Source organism: Danio rerio, chromosome 19 (assembly GCF_052040795.2).
Source record: "Danio rerio strain M-AB ecotype USA chromosome 19, GRCz13ab, whole genome shotgun sequence".
NCBI lineage: Eukaryota > Metazoa > Chordata > Actinopteri > Cypriniformes > Danionidae > Danio > Danio rerio.
This window is the reverse complement of record NC_141039.2, coordinates 25,913,152-25,933,265: the sequence shown is the minus strand read 5'-3', so window position 1 is coordinate 25,933,265 and position 20,114 is coordinate 25,913,152. Positions and strand designations below refer to the sequence as shown.

General features: G+C 41.9%; 1 protein-coding gene across 3 annotated transcripts; it reads left to right on the top strand.

The window, feature by feature from the left end:
- Positions 1–1,057: 1,057 nt before the first annotated feature.
- LOC100149959 (serine/threonine-protein kinase pim-2-like) lies at positions 1,058–4,218 on the top strand. 3 transcript variants are annotated; one of them, XM_087295702.1, is made up of 8 exons: positions 1,058–1,353; positions 1,942–2,205; positions 2,506–2,600; positions 2,685–2,735; positions 2,816–3,191; positions 3,311–3,487; positions 3,706–3,794; positions 3,940–4,218. In XM_087295702.1, exons 1-8 carry the CDS (start codon positions 1,161–1,163, stop codon positions 3,949–3,951), a joined length of 1,257 nt encoding a protein of 418 aa, XP_087151828.1. In that variant the 5' UTR covers positions 1,058–1,160; the 3' UTR covers positions 3,952–4,218. The 3 variants fall into 3 exon arrangements, with proteins under 3 accessions (XP_087151828.1, XP_087151830.1, XP_087151831.1); XM_087295705.1 differs by having other exon boundaries at positions 1,105–1,424; positions 1,565–2,205; XM_087295704.1 differs by lacking the exons at positions 3,706–3,794; positions 3,940–4,218 and having other exon boundaries at positions 1,066–1,353; positions 3,311–3,649.
- Positions 4,219–20,114: the final 15,896 nt, after the last annotated feature.

Sequence of the window (20,114 nt, the reverse complement as noted above, 5' to 3'; positions counted from 1 at the left end):
CGATATTTTTCTGATCCCATAACTCTGTGGTCAGTTGTTCTGGAAAATATAAACAGTTTAATACAGTGTTAAACAAATATTTCTATGTGAATTTATGTTTTGAGTTTTTACTGCAAATGTCACATCCATAAAACTGGAATTGCTCATATATAAATATAAACCTAACTTATTTTCAGCTAAAATCTACTGTATAAAATTAAGCTTAAAATTACTTTGTTTCATTTTGTTACTGGATAATAATGTTAGTTTTAGTTTTTTGTTTTTCTTTACACATACGTCACATGACTAAATGTAGGCCTAATAATGTTATTTTGACTTTGTTCTGTTAGCAATTACAACATTTAATATTATTTTCTTCAATTGAAGCTAAATTATTTGAGATAAAATCTATCTAATCTTAAAATGACATTGTTTTATTTAGTTTCTGGACAATGTTTCAGAATCAGTTTGGTGTTGTATTTACAATTTTATTTCTTGTATTTATTTAGATATTTGTGGTGAAAATACTGTTCCTTATTATTGAAAAGTGAAAGATTAAAGATTAAAGCTTGTATCTAACTGTCTGTCTTATAATTCAATTCAATTTAATAATTGCTTTATTGGCATGACAATTGTTACAAATGTATTGCCAGAGCAGTTATAAAGTTTACATAAAAAGTAACATACATATATAATAAAAAACAAAACAGTACAGTAGAGTACAGTAAATAGTAGTAGTAGCAACAAAAAAAGATATTTATAATAATTAAATAAAATATCAACAATACATCATATTCTTCAATATATCACATTAATATTCAATATATTATATTATTATTCAACATTGATTATTCATACAAATAATTACAAAAATAGATCAGAATAAACTGTACATTTTTAGGATAAAACAGTAATAAAAACAATAATAATCAGCATATTTACAATGATTCATTTATAATCATCTAGGTGTGTGTGAATGTGTGTGTCTGTCTATTATATATCTAGTTTAGATAGCTTGTCAAATATGGTGTTGAGATTTTGAATGTAAACAAGTGTTCCGGAATGCGCTGTCATAGAAACAGAAGAACGCAGCATTAAAAGTAGAAGAGAGTTCAGAATCTCCTCATTGCGTCTTCTCATTGCAGTTGGTAATAGTAGTTTTCCTAGTGAATTCTGTTATTATGGCATTGAAAAGAAAGCGTTGTTCTCAAGACACTCAAGTGTATGATTTCCATACTCGTACACCTCCAACATCCAGCGCCAATGTGGCTGAGAACCATTCACCCGTTGGTGTTGGTGAGGAGATTGAGATACAAGTGAGAAAGAAGAGGAGGTGGGAGAGTTTTGAAAAGCCGCTCTCCCTTTACGCTGAGGGTAAATCCAGTCACTGTTTGTCAATCTGACCATGCTTTGTGTTCACTAGATCTCTGTACATGTACATATAGGCCCAGACAGATTCTGTTTTGCTATTTCTGCTGAGAATTTTGTTTAAAAAGTCTGCAGATTTATGAGGAATGATTTTGAGAGTAAAGTAACTAAAAACTGAACACATACAATAAAAAAATTACTTTTTAACTTGTTTTAGGTTTCTAACACAAATCTAAGTAGAACCAATTGTTTTGGTAATCAAATTTTCTCATAATTTATCCCGTTAAAGAGAAATCTTTACAACAATCTGTATTGTACATAAATCATTTAAATAATTGCAGATTATTAATAATATCACTGAAATATAAAAATGGTATAAATATCAATATTCAATGGACTCAATAATGGGCATAAAATGTGTATGAATCAGATTTGTTTAGGGCAAATTATGAGCATTCACTATAAGAAACCCAATTCATGACTGTTTCTGATCTCTAAGATGAAGTGTGTCTTTACACTTTACATCAAAATACAAATCAATTTTATAAGCCATTATCATTATCATTAATGCATGTCTTACATCTCTAAATACAGATGACAACCAGTGGATGACTTTTCTCTGTGGCCAAAAGAGAAAACGAAGTTGTCACAGCTCTCATGTGAACGATTTCCATCCTCGTACACCTCCAATATCCATCACCAGCCTTCAGTCCACTGATGTTGCTGAGGAAAGTGAGAGAAAGAGGAGAAGGACTGACAGTCCTGAAAAGCTGCTCTCCTGTAAAGTCCAGAAGTCCAGCAGCAGCTCTAGTCAGGAGGACCAGACTCCTGATCAGATCCACAAGAAGAGTTCTGAAGGTAAATCTAGTGGTCATTTGAGAATGTGTGGCCTTCTCTCATGATCCTCTTCAGGATGAAGTAGAGTACATTACATTAAGTTCTGTAAATATAAATATATTTTTTAAAAAGCACTCTAAAAGTTTCAATCACTGTTTGCTGTATTTTGAAGTGTCCACCATATCAGTATTGTGTAGGTTTATTTTCACGATGTATTGAATTATTGAATATAGGCATATGTCTATTCCACCTCAAATATTACACACGTGTCTGTCAGAGCTTGACATTTCACATCAGCTGCAATTATTCATCTTTTAACAGGTGACATTCTGGACCAGTATGAACTCGGCAAGGAGATTGGAGAGGGAGGATTTGGCAGCGTCTATGAAGGGAAGCGCTTGGAGGATGGCCTTGAGGTGAACAATCCCTTTGACATATATTATGTTCACTTTTTAGTGCACTTGATGTGATTATAACAGAAGTGTTGTTTTGTTGAACAGGTGGCAGTAAAAATTGCCAGAAAGCCACCGAACATGAAATACATCAACATCGTAAGTAGACTTAAAGATGTAAAGGCACTGACAACAGTATATTTGGGGAAGCAACACCGCCTAACTAATCTTTCTTCTAGGCTGGTCATCCTGAGCCCCTTCCTTTAGAGATCGGCCTGTTGATACTGGCTCATAGAGGCGGCAAGGTTCCAGAGATCATTGAGCTGCTGGACTGGCAGGACCAGCAGGATCGTTACATCATGATCCTGGAACGACCTTCACCCTGTGTAGATCTGTTCGACTTCATAATGTCTCTCGGCTCCATCACTGAACGCCAGGCTCAAAAGATCATGGAGCAGGCAACAACGGCCGGTCTCATGTGCTGCAGACGTGGGGTATTTCACCGAGACATAAAGCTGGAGAACCTGCTGGTCAACACTGACACGCTTGAGGTCAAGCTAATTGACTTTGGCTGTGGAGCTCTTCTCCAGGAATCTGGCTATGACAGTTTCTGTGGTATGTATTAAACTTAACACCTGTAGTCTGGACTGTCAATTTGACCAATCATGTATTTTCATGTTACAGAGAAAACATGCTTTAGTGTTTCATGCTGAGACCAAATCTTGTTCCTTCAGGCACAAAGGAGTACTTCCCACCAGAGTACTACCTGGACGACGAATACCATGCAGAACCATCCACTGTATGGTCTTTAGGAGTTCTGTTATTCCTGCTGCTGTGTCAACGATTTCCTGAAGTCACGGACACGCAGAGGATCGATGATGGAAACTGGACTGAGCCTGGATTGTCAGAAGGTAAGACGTCATTCATCACATCATAGACGAGCAGTTGTAGTTTAAATCATACAAAATCATGTATTAAAACTAAGAGTTGGATATTGGATAATGGTGACAATGTTCTGATTCTAAAGGAGAGTAGAGTCAGATCTTATAGATGAATAAAATGACAGCAGATGTAAAGTTGAAGTTGATAATGTGTTTCTCTCACTTCTTCCCACCATCGTTCTGCACAGAATGCTGTGACTTGATTCAAGCTCTCCTGCAGGAAAACCCAAGCCAGCGGATTCCTCTGGAAGAAATCATTCTCCATCAATGGTTTAAGGTACTGAACTGTAGATCAGCTTCTAATGATTAGGAAAATAGATTCTCCTTTCATTTGAAAATGTTTTTTTATTGTACATTTTAATTGTTTATTGTGATGAATCTGAATCAATAACCTTGATTTGATGTGTGTCTGTATGTTTTAGGTCAAGGAATAAGAAATAAGGAATGTAGTGCAAATGGATGGGAAAGATTATTTGCACTACTGAGCACCACAGTTCCTGACGCTAAAAAAGTTTCAGATTCAACAGGAGAGCTTAATAAAGGACACAGCAGCAACAAAGAATCCTAAAAAAAGGTCACAGCAACAACAGAAGATCCAGAAAAAAAGATCAAGCCTCAAGAAAAGATCCTGAGAAGAGGGCACAGCTTTAACAATGAAAACATTTGTAAATAAAAACATGAATAAAAAAGACTGTCGCACCAGTCCTGTTTTCATCAAAAACACATCAAACCAGCCACGATACTGAAAAAGCAGACAGCAGTGAATGAAACACTTAAACACATCACTTGAACACCTAAACATCAAGACAGTTAAACACATATACACTCTCACACACACTTTTAAACTGATGTGACTGTAACTGAGCAAAGTTTTGGGAAATTGTGAACAAATTTAGTAATTAAAGCACAATGTAGAAAAAAGTAAGAAGAGGATTGTGCAGACTCTCTCTCTCTCTCTCTCTCTCTCTCTCTCTCTCTCTCTCTCTCTCTTTCTCTCTCTCATACAACCACACACACACACACACACACACACACGCACGCACGCACACACGCACGCACACGCACACACACACACACAGAGGCTTGTACCTATCTCTTTAAGAGGATATATAAGTAATGATGTTTATACTGTACAGTCTGCATTTTTTTATTCTTCTATAATAACTTTGAGGTCATTTTCCTCTCAGGCACCCAAAAAAAGTTCCTATAAAGTCAAGATCTACTGGTCTGTCACTTCCACATCTATAAGATTGAATAAAAATGTAAATTCAGACAGTATCAGTCAGAGGCCACTAGAGGACAGACACTAGCCATTCTGCTGGAAAAGCAAAGAAAATTGGTTTATTCCAGAACAAGTGTTGAAACTGCATAAGGCCTAAATGACCTTTAACCTTTGATCAGTTTTCCCTCAACACTCAGTTTTAGTAAATTATAAGCAGTGTTAAAGAAAAAGCTAGATTTACCCAGTGCTGAGAATGACCTAGAGTTGACCTTTTCGAGTTTTAAAATCCAAGACACAATTAACAGATGTAAGACTGTGTCGCGGGACCAACGGGATTCAACTAAAATAAAGTGGACAGAGTTTGTCGGCCATGCTGCGTAAAATCTCAAAACATCAACAATCACACTCTTACGTAACATCATTAACTGTGTCATACATATAGGCGTTATAACCTGATTAACTTAAGAAATAGACTAAGAAAATTTCCGTGTGTGTGTGTGTATATGTGTGTGTGTGTGTGTGTGTACAATTCTGAACGATATCTCAATATCTCGAGCATACAAAAATCAGACAGCTTCTAGGCTTTTTGCACACTTAACCCTCTACCGCATGGTGTTGCCATATGGCAACATATTTATGTACATTTCCCTGCTACTGTTTCTTTAAGACCAACATTGAATTGTTTTAATTGGAAAGAGAAGACCTTAGTGTAGCCAATGATGTGTTTTGGTTAAGTTACATGACATGCAGTGTTTTTCTGTGGCGTGATTTCTGGCAGACTGGCGTTTATTGTGAGTAGTTGCTAAATGCAAACGTAAACGTCAATAAAGACAAAGCATCAACTCATGTCAGATCAACAAAGAAATCTGTAACATCACCTCCAGTAAGTTACGATGACATATTCACTACTCAATCTTTTTTAATCAATTAAGTTTTCTGTAAATCGTTTAAATGTATGTGTTTCCAAGTGCCAACACTGTGGAATAGTGGAGCGTGCAATATTGCAATGGGTTAGCTAGCTAGCAAGGGTTAGGTTCAGCTGTGAAGTTTTAAGTTGCAACAATAACAACATGAATGCTAGTAATGTATTGTTGATTAGGTGTATGTTAATGACATTTGCATTATGGATAAAATCTAGTTTTACTGGCAATACTACTTTTGAATAGATATGAATACAGGGAACAGTGTATTAGCGAGCACCACCATGTTCAATGATAAGTGAAAGAAGAAAAGGACAGAACTGGCTCTTCCTGCAGATGAAAGTGAGGATGAGATGGGTTTTAATGACCATGAGAATGATGCAGACTGGACATTTGGTAAGAGCAGTGATGGAGACAGTTCGAGTAAGTTAGCTCTGAGGCAGATAAGACAGGCGTAGTAAAGTATAGTGTAATTTATAAACATTGTTAGCTAGTAGCTACTTTATTCTGATGTATCTGGATATACTACACTTGTTATTTATTTGTTATAATATTTACTGGAGAAAATATTTGTCTTTACTGTATGTTATATACACGTGGCAATAAAATATTAGCTTTTTAGTAATATTAATCAAAAACAATTATAAATGAAAGCTATTGGAATATCAGCTGCTGGAAAGTATGTATAAGGTGTCATTTATAAGTTAATAAAGTTAAAGCTTATAATACTGCAACACTGATTAAATTATTTCAATCAATAAAATTATTAATTATAAGGAAATTTTTAAATTTGACATTTGTAAGTTGGACCCACTGTTGGAATTACCTTTAAAAGAATCTATTTAAGCAATTTTAATGTCAATTTTGTTTATAGATCTATTATATTGCGCGCAGTAGAGGGTTAAAGTACAATCTGTTTTTAGCTCCTTACCCAAGGCTGAGTGTAATCTCAGCAGTCTTATTAAAACTGCTTTAAAATGGTACAATATACATCCAAACTGGCAGCTTACATACAAAGAAATTCACTTCAAAAGATAAAAAAGGCAAATAACTCAGGAAACAGTCGTTTCTAATCCTCCACTCAGAAGCTCTCCATTACCTCTGACCTGGCTGGTTAGATAAAATTCTTTGTAAGAAGTCTACATTGCTGTTTTCTCAGTTATTTGCCAAGGCTTGAGATGAGACTAGAAAATTGAAGAATACTGAAGACGTCGATCAATGCTTGGAGTATGGATGGAAATTATACATCAAATATAAAGAAAAAAGAGACAGATAGTAAGGGTGGATTCAGGAGCAAGTCAAAATAAGACAGGAAAATAAGACAAACAACATAAAAAGGTCTTTTAGTGGCGATACCTTCAATACTTCATTGACTGCTTCAAATGCCAGTAGCGGATCTGCTGGTGCTCTTTATAGTTAATTACAAACTTTGACATATTAATCAGTATGAGACAAAAATATTGAATAATACTCCAGTCTACACACTGGTCAAAAACTTCCAACTCATGTGTAATAGCAGCAAAAGCAGAGAGCTATTTTTTATATCATCACCTTGAAATTATAAGGTTGTATATGACATTTTTGTCAAAACTGAGTTATTCACATATTCTTATTAAATGACAACTTATTTACATTGTGGCATTTTATTTATAAATTCTCAACATTTTAAGGCTTTGTATTTAGAAAGCAAAAAAGGTTTATCTATAAAGTCGAACTCTAGCTTAACTCTATAAGGTTCTTTCTCTTCTTCTTCATTCTTTTATATCACATTTTACCTGTTTTTATGTTTTTTTTTTACTCATTTTTATTATTTGTTTTATTTTTATTTTACTTGTTTCTTTTATTCTTGTTTATGTAAAGCACTTTGTATGAAATGTGCTCTATAAATAAACTTGCCTTGCCTTGAGCCAATCAGCATTTCCAATGCATGCATAAGAGCCAATCAGGATCAGCTATCTTTGTCATTTCGCCGGACTGCACTGTTGACAATGTGAAAGACCAGAATAAACCACAAAATCAGAGTCCACTAAATAATGCAGCACCACATAAAATTGAGCAGAAACCTGAAACTGAAAAAGTGTGGAAATATGATGATTGTCATGGTCTGTCACCTGCATGTTGTCACAGTCATTCGTGTTTGTTTTCTCGTAGCACATGGCATTGTTTTGACAGCGCGCCATGTGCTCCACTGCCTCACTCCACCCACTTATCAGGTTACTCATTAGATCATTATTTCATTATTCGCACCTGTCTCTAGTCTTAGCCTTATGAGTCTCCCTATTTATTCTCCTCTCTGTCATTGTCTTGTACCGGGTCGTTAGTGTGTTTACCTCACGCGGTGGCCTCTTAGATCGTGTCCTGTCTTGTATCCATTTTTGACTCCAGTGCCAGTTTTTTTTGATTTCGATTTTGTGGTTTGGACTGTTTCCTGTTTTTTCCCCTTTTATCAGATCGCCCTCGCTGCTATCAGTTGTGGCAGAAGCTTCCCTCTCCACTTCCTGCTTCAGCCTTTTCTATCCCGCCCACCAGCGATCTTCTCCCTCTCTGGCCGCCTTGTATCCCGCCCGGGCGCTTTCACTTCGGCGGCTGATACTGCTGTGTTTCCCGTTTGACTGGAGAGTTGGACCACCGTGCGCCTCCTGCTGGAAGCACTTTATATTGCCCTTCACCTGAGTTACCCATTTCCTGTTTTTTGACTGAGAGTTGGACTGCCATGCGCCTCCTGCTGGAAGCACTTAGTATTGCCTGTAATTATACCTTCCGTTTTTGCCCCTTTTTGACTGGCGACTTTGGATCGCTGAGCGCCCTCTGTTGAACTTTCTTTATTTATTTTTTTGCCAGTATTTTGTGCTTTTTCTGTGGCATTTACAGCACCCTGTGCTGAGAATTTTTTGTTGTATAATATCCCCTCTGCAGGCCACTTTAGTAATAAATAATTCTGTTTTTCCCTGCATTTGATTCCTCCTGATTTTTTATACTGACAGTTGTATGACAGAACGACCCGGTCAGAAGATGGAATCAGCAGGTTCTGACCAGATGCGCAATGCACTCGCCCAACAAGGTGCACTTTTGGGCCAGCACGCCACCCAGCTCAACACCACCTCCAGAGAGGTCGAGATGCTCACTGCCCAAGTGGTCGAGCTCAATGCCCGAATTGAGGAGCTCCAGCACAACGTCACAGTACCCAGGCAAGCTTCTTCTTCCCCCACCACACCCCATCATGACCCAGAGCCCCATGCAAACAACCCTCCACCCTACGATGGGGACCCCAACTCCTGCCGGGCCTTTTTATCACAGTGTGCCTTAGTTTTTGCCCTACAGCCCCGCCGATATGCCTCTGAGGCATCCAGGGTGGCATACGTCTTGACCCTGCTCACTGGGAGAGCACGTGAGTGGAGCACCGCTGTTTGGGATGCCAGGGCACCCTTTTGCCACTTTTTCGAGGACTTCAGGGAGGAAATGATCAAACTTTTTGACCGGTCTGCACAGGGTGATGAGGCGGCTGCTCGCTTGGCACGACTATCCCAGGAGGGCCACTCCGTCACAGACTTTGCAATCCAGTTCAGAACTCTAGCTGCCTCCTGTGATTGGAACGAGGGGGCCCTACGTTCCAGATTTTTTGAGGGCCTGAACGAAGAGATCCAAGATGAGCTTTCTTCTCATGAGCTCCCCCATAACCTTGAGACCCTTATTAACCTGGCACTCCGTGTGGAGGGGCGCCTCCGCCGCCGCCGCCACTGGCGGTCCATTCACTCCTCCTGGAGGGTTAATGACCTTCCCCTCCAACAATCTAGCTCTTCTACTCCTCCCTCACCTGAACCTGAGCCCATGCAAATGGGTCGTATGCGCCTTACACCTCAAGAAAAGAGGGACCGTCTTGCCCGTGGTCTATGCCTCTACTGCGGAAAACCAGGGCATTTTGCCGTCAAGTGTCCTTTAAAAGCCAAGGCCCATCAGTGAACCGGGGGATCCTGGTGGGCGCCTTTCCCTGTCTAGACTCCCCCCGCTCTCGCACCCTGTTGCCCATCACCATCCAGTATGAAGGATCCACTAATTCGGCCTCTGCCTTGCTTGATTCAGGGGCCGAGGGTAACTTTCTAGACCGTGCCATTGCCAAACAGTGGGGCATTCCTGCCGTTCCTCTCCCTTCCCCCATTTCTGTCTGGTCATTAGCTGGTCAGCTTCTCTCCACCATCACCCACATCACTCCCTGTGTAAGTCTTGTCGTTTCCGGCAATCACCGTGAGGCCATTGAGCTGGACCTTTTTGACTCGCCGGGTTCCCCTGTAGTCCTGGGGCATCCCTGGCTGGCACAGCACAATCCTCACGTTGATTGGTCTGGAGATTCTGTGTTGGCCTGGAGTCAGTCTTGTCATGTATCTTGTTTGGGTTCTGCCTTGTCTCCTGGTTCTTTGTGTTCTGTGTTGCAGGAGGAGACAGCCGATTTAACCAAGGTCCCGGTTGAGTACCATGGTCTTCGTCAGGTCTTCAGCAGGTCTCGGGCTGGGTCTCTCCCTCCTCATCGACCATATGACTGTGCCATTGACCTCCTCCCAGGCACTTCTCCGCCCAAGGGTCGCTTGTATTCCCTTTCTGGTCCAGAGAGAGAGGCTATGGATAGGTATATTCAGGAGTCACTTAATGCCGGTCTCATCCGTCCCTCATCATCTCCTGCAGGTGCTGGGTTCTTCTTTGTTAAGAAGAGGGATGGCTCCCTGCGTCCCTGTATTGATTACAGAGGGCTAAACGACATTACGATAAAGAACAGGTACCCCTTACCTCTCATGTCGTCTGCTTTTGAGCTGTTGCAGGGAGCCCAGGTCTTCACCAAGTTAGACCTTCGTAACGCTTATCACTTGGTACGCATTCGTGAGGGAGATGAGTGGAAGACAGCCTTTAATACCCCTACGGGACACTTTGAATATCTGGTCCTACCCTTTGGTCTGACAAATGCACCAGCTGTCTTCCAGGCCCTGGTTAACGACGTGCTGAGAGACATGGTAAACAAGTTTGTCTTTGTGTACCTGGATGATATTCTCATTTTCTCATCCTCTTTACAGGAACACACTCAGCATGTGCGTCAGGTCCTCCAACGGCTACTAGAGAATCAGCTCTTTGTTAAGGCGGAGAAGTGCGAGTTCCACGCTAGGTCGGTTGCGTTCCTGGGGTATGTCATCTCGGCTGAGGGAATCCGAGCTGATCCTGATAAGGTAAGGGCCGTTGCCAAATGGCCAGTCCCCAACACCCGCAAGGCCCTGCAGCGGTTCCTGGGTTTTGCCAATTTCTATAGGCGTTTCATCAGGAACTTTAGCCAGATTGCTGCACCCTTAACGGCTCTCACCTCCACCAAGGTATTGTTCAAGTGGAATACACAAGCTCAGGAGGCCTTTGGTGCCCTTAAGTCCCGTTTCACCTCTGCTCCTGTTCTTTCTATTCCAGACCCTGAACAACAATTTATTGTTGAGGTAGATGCCTCTGAGGTTGGGGTAGGCGCGGTCCTGTCTCAGCACTCATCCAAGGATGGGAAGGTGCATCCATGTGCCTTTTTCTCTTATCGCCTGAGCCCAGCAGAACGTAATTACGACATCGGTAACAGGGAGCTGTTGGCAGTCAGGCTGGCCTTGGGTGAGTGGCGTCACTGGCTGGAGGGTGCGGCGCACCCCTTCTTGGTCTGGACGGACCATAAGAACCTTGAGTATGTCCGTTCGGCCAAGAGGTTGAGCGCACGCCAGGCTCGCTGGGCACTCTTCTTTGGTCGGTTCAACTTCGTCCTCTCGTACCGGCCAGGGTCAAAGAATATCAAACCTGATGCCCTCTCACGACTGTTCGAGACCCCCAGTGGGGAGACCCCGGTGGAGTCCATCCTCCCTGAGGGAGTGGTTGTTGGGTCCCTCTCCTGGGGCATTGAACAGCGGGTAATAAAGGCCGGTCAAGGGATTGAAGTACCAGAGGGGTGCCCGGAGGGTCGGTTGTTTGTGCCGGTTGCGCTGCGTTCCGAGGTTCTCCGGTGGGGCCATGAGTCCAGGTTGGTTTGCCACCCAGGAATTTGGAGATCACTGGCTGCCATCCGCCAGCGATTTTGGTGGCCCTCTCTAGGGTCGGACGTCAGGCAGTTTGTGTTGGCTTGCTCGACATGTGCCCAGAACAAGACCTCTAACAAGGCTCCTGTTGGTCTGCTCCGGCCCTTGCCCATCCCTTCTCGTCCTTGGTCACACCTGGCCCTGGACTTCGTTTCTGGCCTCCCTCCCTCAAGAGGAAACACTGTCATAATGACTGTAGTGGACCGTTTTTCTAAAGCAGCCCATTTTATCCCCTTGCCCAAGCTCCCCTCAGCCAAGGAAACAGCCCAAGCTATGGTTGATCATGTCTTCCGGATTCATGGTCTTCCGGTTGATGTGGTTTCTGATAGGGGACCACAGTTTGTTTCCCGGTTTTGGAAGGAATTCTGTCGGCAGATCGGGGCCTCTACGAGTCTGTCCTCAGGTTTTCATCCTCAGACCAACGGGCAATGTGAACGAGCCAACCAGGATCTCGAAAGAGCCCTCCGCTGCCTGACCTCCCAGAATCCTAGTTCCTGGAGCCAACAGCTCTCGTGGGTGGAGTATGCCCACAATTCACTGCCGGTAACGTCTACAGGTATGTCCCCATTCCTCTGCTCTATGGGTTATCAACCGCCTTTGTTTCCTTCACAGGAGCCCGATGCTGCAGTTCCGTCTGCCTTGGCCTTTGTCCGACGGTGCCGCCGCACCTGGATGAGAGCTGAGGAGGTCTTGGCCCGGACCTCTAGACGAATCAAAGCAGCAGCTGACCGTCATCGGACTTCCCCACCTCAATATGTTTGTGGTCAGAAGGTATGGTTATCAACCAAGGACTTGCCTCTCAGGGTGGCCTCACGCAAGTTGGCACCCAGGTTCATTGGTCCATACTGCATCACCAAGGTCTTGAGTCCGGTGGCGGTTAAGCTCAAGTTACCTCCCACACTTGGTCGGGTACACCCTGTTTTTCATGTATCCAGGGTTAAACCTGTGTTCAGATCCAATCTTAACCCCATTATCTCCTCCCCTGCCCCTCCTCCCCCCCGCCTAGTGGATGGCTCTCCTGCATACACTGTCAGGAGGTTGTTGGATGTCAGACGCCGGGGCCGGGGTTTCCAGTATTTGGTGGACTGGGAGGGTTATGGTCCTGAGGAGAGGAGTTGGATTCCAGCTCGGCATGTTCTGGATCGGGCGTTGGTCGTGGACCTTCACCGGCGACTGGGTAAGCCCCTCCCCTGAGACGCCAGGTGGCGTTCGTAGGGGGGGGGGGTACTGTCATGGTCTGTCACCTGCATGTTGTCACAGTCATTCGTGTTTGTTTTCTCGTAGCACATGGCATTGTTTTGACAGCGCGCCATGTGCTCCACTGCCTCACTCCACCCACTTATCAGGTTACTCATTAGATCATTATTTCATTATTCGCACCTGTCTCTAGTCTTAGCCTTATGAGTCTCCCTATTTATTCTCCTCTCTGTCATTGTCTTGTACCGGGTCGTTAGTGTGTTTACCTCACGCGGTGGCCTCTTAGATCGTGTCCTGTCTTGTATCCATTTTTGACTCCAGTGCCAGTTTTTTTTTATTTCGATTTTGTGGTTTGGACTGTTTCCTGTTTTTTCCCCTTTTATCAGATCGCCCTCGCTGCTATCAGTTGTGGCAGAAGCTTCCCTCTCCACTTCCTGCTTCAGCCTTTTCTATCCCGCCCACCAGCGATCTTCTCCCTCTCTGGCCGCCTTGTATCCCGCCCGGGCGCTTTCACTTCGGCGGCTGATACTGCTGTGTTTCCCGTTTGACTGGAGAGTTGGACCACCGTGCGCCTCCTGCTGGAAGCACTTTATATTGCCCTTCACCTGAGTTACCCATTTCCTGTTTTTTGACTGAGAGTTGGACTGCCGTGCGCCTCCTGCTGGAAGCACTTAGTATTGCCTGTAATTATACCTTCCGTTTTTGCCCCTTTTTGACTGGCGACTTTGGATCGCTGAGCGCCCTCTGTTGAACTTTCTTTATTTATTTTTTGCCAGTATTTTGTGCTTTTTCTGTGGCATTTACAGCACCCTGTGCTGAGAATTTTTTGTTGTATAATATCCCCTCTGCAGGCCACTTTAGTAATAAATAATTCTGTTTTTCCCTGCATTTGATTCCTCCTGATTTTTTATACTGACAGTTGTATGACAATGATTTAGAGGCGTTTTTGACATTGAGATGAAATGTTATACTTTACATTGTTGAAGAAGAGACTGTTATTAAAAAATTTAGTATTTTCCTTTCGGCTTTGTCCATTTATTAATCTGGAATTGCCACAGGCGTGCGCCCTACTTAATGATAGATGCGCACATCTACTTTAGTGAACAGAACCTGCATAGGCTGTGGATAACAGGTAATAAAGTTGTAAATAATAATCAGTTTGTGGCACAGAGTGATCGTTTAGGAGCCGTGCGCAAAATATGAACAGCACTTAGCAGTGAAAATGAAACCGAAATCGTGCACATCATTTAATCATATCGCATTTTAGAGTTATGATTGCGACAAGCATTTGATATGTTTTTTCTTTTATAGCGAACACACAGTTGTGCATGAAAATAAATGTTTACAGTGTCAGTATAACTACTCTAGTCTATATAATGTGGATTTTACCAGTGAATAAATGGTCTAATAATGTTGTCAATGACAGATTGCAAGCATAGGCCTATAGCTCAAACACAATTCAACATCAGAATTATTATAAGTAGAATAGAATTATTAATAGAAACCAGTAGACCTACACACCATAATGTTGTTTTACCATGTTTGATAAAAAACAATAATAATTGCAGACTCATATTAACCTTTATTTTACATCTACAGAGTCGTGAGAAAATCGTGAACTTTATTTTAAGCTAAAAAATTGTGATTCTTATTTTAGCCAAAATCGTGCAGCTCAAGTTCACAGTATGTTAAAAGGTAAACTGAATTATATACATTCATTCTGCATGGTGCTAGTTTAAAGGTAATATGTTGTCCTTAAAATTAAAGGGGATGGAAATGTTGTATATTTCATGGCATTCTTATTTCACTACAGCACCCAGAATGCATTGTGATGTGTACTGAAAATGTCTGGTTGTTGTAGTTGTTATCTAAAAGAGCGAAGTAAAAGGGAGAGCAGTCGAGCCAGCTTGTGTGTCATCTTATTCTTTATGCAACGTTCATTATCTACACAGATATAATAGTTTTAGAGGCATATAGATCTCTGTTTGATCTGTTTTCTTTTTATGCAGTGGTTTAGCCTATATGTTCATTTCTAAGGCCTAAAATGACAGGCTAAGTGGTTGGTCCTCTATATGCACTTTATATTGAGAAAGCTATGTACATCATACTCACTTCATTATGTTGTGAACCACTTGAATTTAAAGTCAATAAAATAATGGCAACAATAAGAAAAGAAAACAAACGGCATCTTGTCATGGCATATATAGGCTTGTTGTGTCTAATATCAATATACCGAGGTATTCACAAATATTGCCAGATAATCACTGTACCTCACCCATACTTTAAACAGACTGAGGGGGCTTTCACACCTAGACTTTTGTTTTGGAACCTGTCTCGTTTGCCCAGTTAGCGCTGTTCGTTTGGCATATGTGAATCCAGCAATCTCGCTCGGATGTGCACCAAATCAATTGCTTTGAGATTGCTTGAATGAGGTGGTCTCGGCTCGATTGAAACAAACTTTGGAACTGATCGATTGTAGTGAGAAAGTGATACAATCCGAGCCTGGTTATATCACATTATTTTATGGACATGTAAAAGGCATACAGCTATATGAAGAGAGAATTATGAGTAGGGCGGGAGGTCATTCATCTGCAAAATAAACCGTGAAACTCTGACCAATGTGAGGAGAGTTTACTCACATTTGACTTGTTTTAGCTCTTTTGGTCTGTTTAGAAACTTTGCAGTTTAAAAGCGAACCACACCAGGAGCAAAGAGCAACAATGTAACAATTGTAATGTCTGTTTTGGAACAACTGAATCGATTCACAGGTGTGAAAGCACCCTCAGATCATTTGTGATTCTGACTGTCATCCTTTCTTGCATTGTCTTGAGCCTTCACATTGCCATTTATATACTATATTGTTATAGCCGGCATTGGTCACAGTCATAATGCTATGTCATATTGCTTTCTAATGGATGTAAAATGCTCTGCAGTACATTTAGTCAATTTACAATTAAAAGTTTTAAATCTATAGTTATTTTGGTGAAAGTAACTAAAAAGTAATATAAGAGTCATGTAAAATATTACAATTCAGAGACAGTAATATTGTAAGGTAAAAGATTACTTTAGAATTACAGTAACAAGTAATCTTTAATGTGATAGTTTGGAAGTAACTTGCATAACACTGATTGTTAGCATGGTTCTAGTACAAATTAGCGTGTTATTAGCATGATTTAAGCATGGATTAACATACTATTTGCATGATTCTAGTACAAATTAGCATGTTATTAGCATGGTTCAAGCATGGATTAGCAAGCTATTAGCATTATTCTAGCATGGATTAGCATGTTATTAGCATGTTTTAGCATGATTCCAGCATGAATTAGCATGGTATTATCGTGAATCTAGGATAGATTATCATGTTATTAACATGATTCTAGCGAGGATTATCGTATTGTTAGCATGATTCCAGTTGTAGATAACTGCTATGTTCATATATGGTCTTTCCGGTGCCCGGAAGAACACAGTTTCCCTATCCGGGTGGTTGTACAAGTTAGTGATGTTATGAGCAGCCAAGCACGTGAAAGCTAAAATAAAGTAAGCCTATTGTTCCTGATAACTGTCTCCATTTTTCATATCAACAAACTACATGGTGTCAGAAGTAAAGAAGAAATAATGGCCGAGGGATTTCGCCGACCAGACCCGCTGATATTCGACGGCAATATAGCTGAAAACTGGCGAAAATTCGAATTGGAGTTCGACATATTCATCGCCACAGCTCACAGCGATAAGCCAGAGAAAACCAAAGCCTACATACTCCTCAATCTTGCGGGACCAGAGGCGATCGAGAGAGAGCGTTCGTTCACATACGCTCCAGCGTTACTGGCAGGCGATGGTCAGGATGTAATCACGCCAGCGGAGTCAAGAGAGGATCCAGAATGTTTAAAACAGAAATTCAGAGAAGTGTGTAATCCGGAGACAAATGTGACGATGGAGAGACATTCATTTAATACCAGGAATCAAAAACCAGGAGAAACTATCGAAGCTTATGTGAGTACACTTAGAAATAAAGCAAAAACATGTAACTTTGGTGCCCTCACAGACGAATTAATCAGAGACAGACTAGTGTGTGGCATAGACAATGATAGCGTGAGAAGAGTGCTGCTCAGAGAAAGTGATCTGACGCTTACAAAAGCGATTAAGATATGCCAAATCAGCGAATTGACCGAACAGCACACGAAAGTGCTGGCCGCACCGCGTAGCGGGCTTGCGAGCGTCGACGCAATACACTTCAATGCAAAGGGGAGAAAAAAGGCAGTTGAGCACCAGAAGCGAAAACACATGAGTGGGACAAAGAACATTGTCAACTGTAAAAATTGTGGTGGAAATCATCCAGCAAAACGTGATCAATGCAAAGCTTTTGGACAACAATGTCACCGTTGTAAAAAGTTTAATCATTTCATGTCCCAATGCAAATCTGCGTCATACGACAATTTCAAATCCATTCATCAAATCACTGACGCAAACACAGACAGTAGCGAAGAGTCATTTCATATCGATGGACTATGTCTGGGTGCCAGTGAAATAGATGCAGTTAGTCATAACAGGATAAACAAGCAAGAAATACATTGCAGCCTAACAGTAAATGGCAAGCCACTTGAGCTTAAAATTGACACCGGAGCAAAGTGTAATGTCATCTCAACTGAGACATATCAAACACTTAGACATGATGAGAAAATCCAGGAAAAGTCAAAAACAACATTAGTGGCTTATGGAGGCACTGTGATTCAAACACAAGGAACGGTGATGATGCAATGCTGGACTAGCAAACAAAAATCACATATGTTGGAGTTTCACGTAGTTGATAAAAATGTCAAATCATTGCTGGGCCTGCCAGACTGTTTAAAAATGGACTTGATATCCCTTAAGGAAGAAGTGCATGGAATTGATCTCAACAAAAATCCAAATTTGCCACAAGAAATATTTACAGAATATGCTGACCTCTTTGATGATAAGCTAGGCACCTTACCAGTGACATATTCGATGAAGATTAACCCCGACATTACTCCTGTGGTCCGCCCCCCTCGCCGAATACCTGTGGCGATGCAGGATAAAGTGGAAGCTGAATTAAAAAACATGACAAAGCTGGGGGTAATAACACCCATTTCAGAGCCCACACAGTGGGTGTCCTCAATGGTTGCCACACATAAGAAAGACACTGACAAGATTCGTTTATGCATAGATCCACGGGATCTAAACTAAGCCCTCATGCGCCCTCACCATCCCATGCGCACAGTAGAAGAGGTAGCTTCACAAATGTCCAATGCCAATGTCTTTTCAGTGCTTGATGCTAAAAGCTCATTCTGGCAAATTAAGTTAGATCACGAGTCCTCCCTTTGCACTGCTTTTGCAACTCCATTTGGCAGATATTGTTTTTTGCGCATGCCTTTCGGCATTAATTCGGCATCTGAGGTGTTCCAGAGGGCAATGGAACAGATCTTTGCAGGATTTCCATGTGCCATAATTGTAGATGACATCATCGTCGGAGGAAAAGGGGAAAAAGAGCATGATGAAAACTTAAAGAAGGTTCTAAACAGGGCACGGCAGGTGAATCTAAAACTCAACCCACAGAAGTGTAAGTTCAAGCTCAGAGAAGTCAGTTATGTGGGCCATCTGTTCACAGAACAAGGACTAAAACCAGACCCAGCCAAAATACAGGCCATAACAGAAATGCAACCACCAAGTGACAAAGCTGCTTTGCAACGTTTTTTGGGTATGGCTAACTACCTCTGCAAATTCATTCCAAATTTTAGTGAACTGGCAACACCACTACGACAGCTGCTCCACAGGGACGTAGCTTGGTGCTGGTCGCATCAACAGCAAGAGGCATTTAACATGCTAAAAAAGTGCATCACATTCCCACCAGTGCTGAGATATTTTGATGTAAGCAAACCTGTAACTATCACATGTGATGCTTCTCAATATGGATTGGGCGCAGCATGTCTACAGGATGATCAGCCTATTAGCTATGCCTCACGCACTCTCACTGAGACTGAAATGAGATATGCACAAATCGAGAAAGAGCTATTGGCTGTGGTCTTTGCCTGTCAAAAGTTCTACGATTATATCTACGGAAAACCGGTTTTGGTGGAAACAGACCATCAGCCCCTTGTTACAATTCTGAACAAACCTCTACAATCAGCTCCAGCACGACTACAGCGAATGATACTGAAGCTGCACAAGTTCGATTTGACCCTTACCTACAAAAAAGGAAAACAGCTTTACTTGGCTGACACTCTGTCACGTGCTCCCAGAAAGGTGACAACAAAAAATGATGAGGAGGAGTTTGATGTCTTGGCTGTTCAGATGATTTCAGTCAACCGGCTACAAGAGCTCAGAGAACACACTGAAAAAGACAGCTCTCTGCAAATTCTATGTAACACCATTAAGCATGGTTGGCCAAGAAAAATTCAAAGTGTTCCAGTGCAATTGAAACCCTTCTTTCCTTTCAGGGATGAGCTCAGTGTTGGGGATGGAATCATCACAAAGGGAACAAGAGTTCTAGTTCCTCACAGCCTGCAGAGTGAATATTTGCAGATTTTGCACAAAGGCCATGCAGGAGCAGAAGCGACCAAACGCAGAGCACGCGATGCTGTTTTCTGGTTGACTATAACACAGGACATAGACAATTTTGTACAGTCCTGCAGCATATGCAATGCTCTGAAGCCCCATCAACAAAAAGAGCCATTGCACCTACACGAAATACCAGAACTGCCTTGGTCTGTTGTTGCCACTGACATATTTGACTGGAACAGCCAACAGTACCTAGTGCTAGTTGATTCATACTCTGGCTGGTTTGAGATAAATTCACTTACAAACATATCCTCACAAAACATCATCGCCAAATTAAAAAGGCACTTCTCTGTGCATGGCATTCCCCAAAAGCTTATCACCGATAATGGCACGCAGTTCACAAGCCAGATTTTCAGAGACTTTGCAAGTTCATGGGACTTTTGTCACATCACTAGTAGTCCTGAATACCCTCAGGCGAATGGCCTCGCAGAGAGAGCTGTTCGTAGTGCGAAGCGCCTGCTTGAAACTACCAAGAGGGATGGGACGGACTTGTATTTGAATTTGCTAAACATCCGCAACATTCCTCGGGATAAGATCCTGGGTTCACCAGCACAGAGACTGATGTCCAGGGTAACACGTACCAATTTGCCAATCAGCAAACAGAT

Coding starts and splice junctions, on each gene's coding strand:
- LOC100149959 (XM_087295702.1), top strand. CDS start 1,161: ATGGCATTGAAAAGAAAGCGTTGTTCTCAAGACACTCAAGTGTATGAT. Junction 2,601..2,684: donor GCTTGGAGGATGGCCTTGAG/GTGAACAATCCC, acceptor TTTGTTGAACAG/GTGGCAGTAAAAATTGCCAG. Junction 2,736..2,815: donor ACATGAAATACATCAACATC/GTAAGTAGACTT, acceptor TCTTTCTTCTAG/GCTGGTCATCCTGAGCCCCT.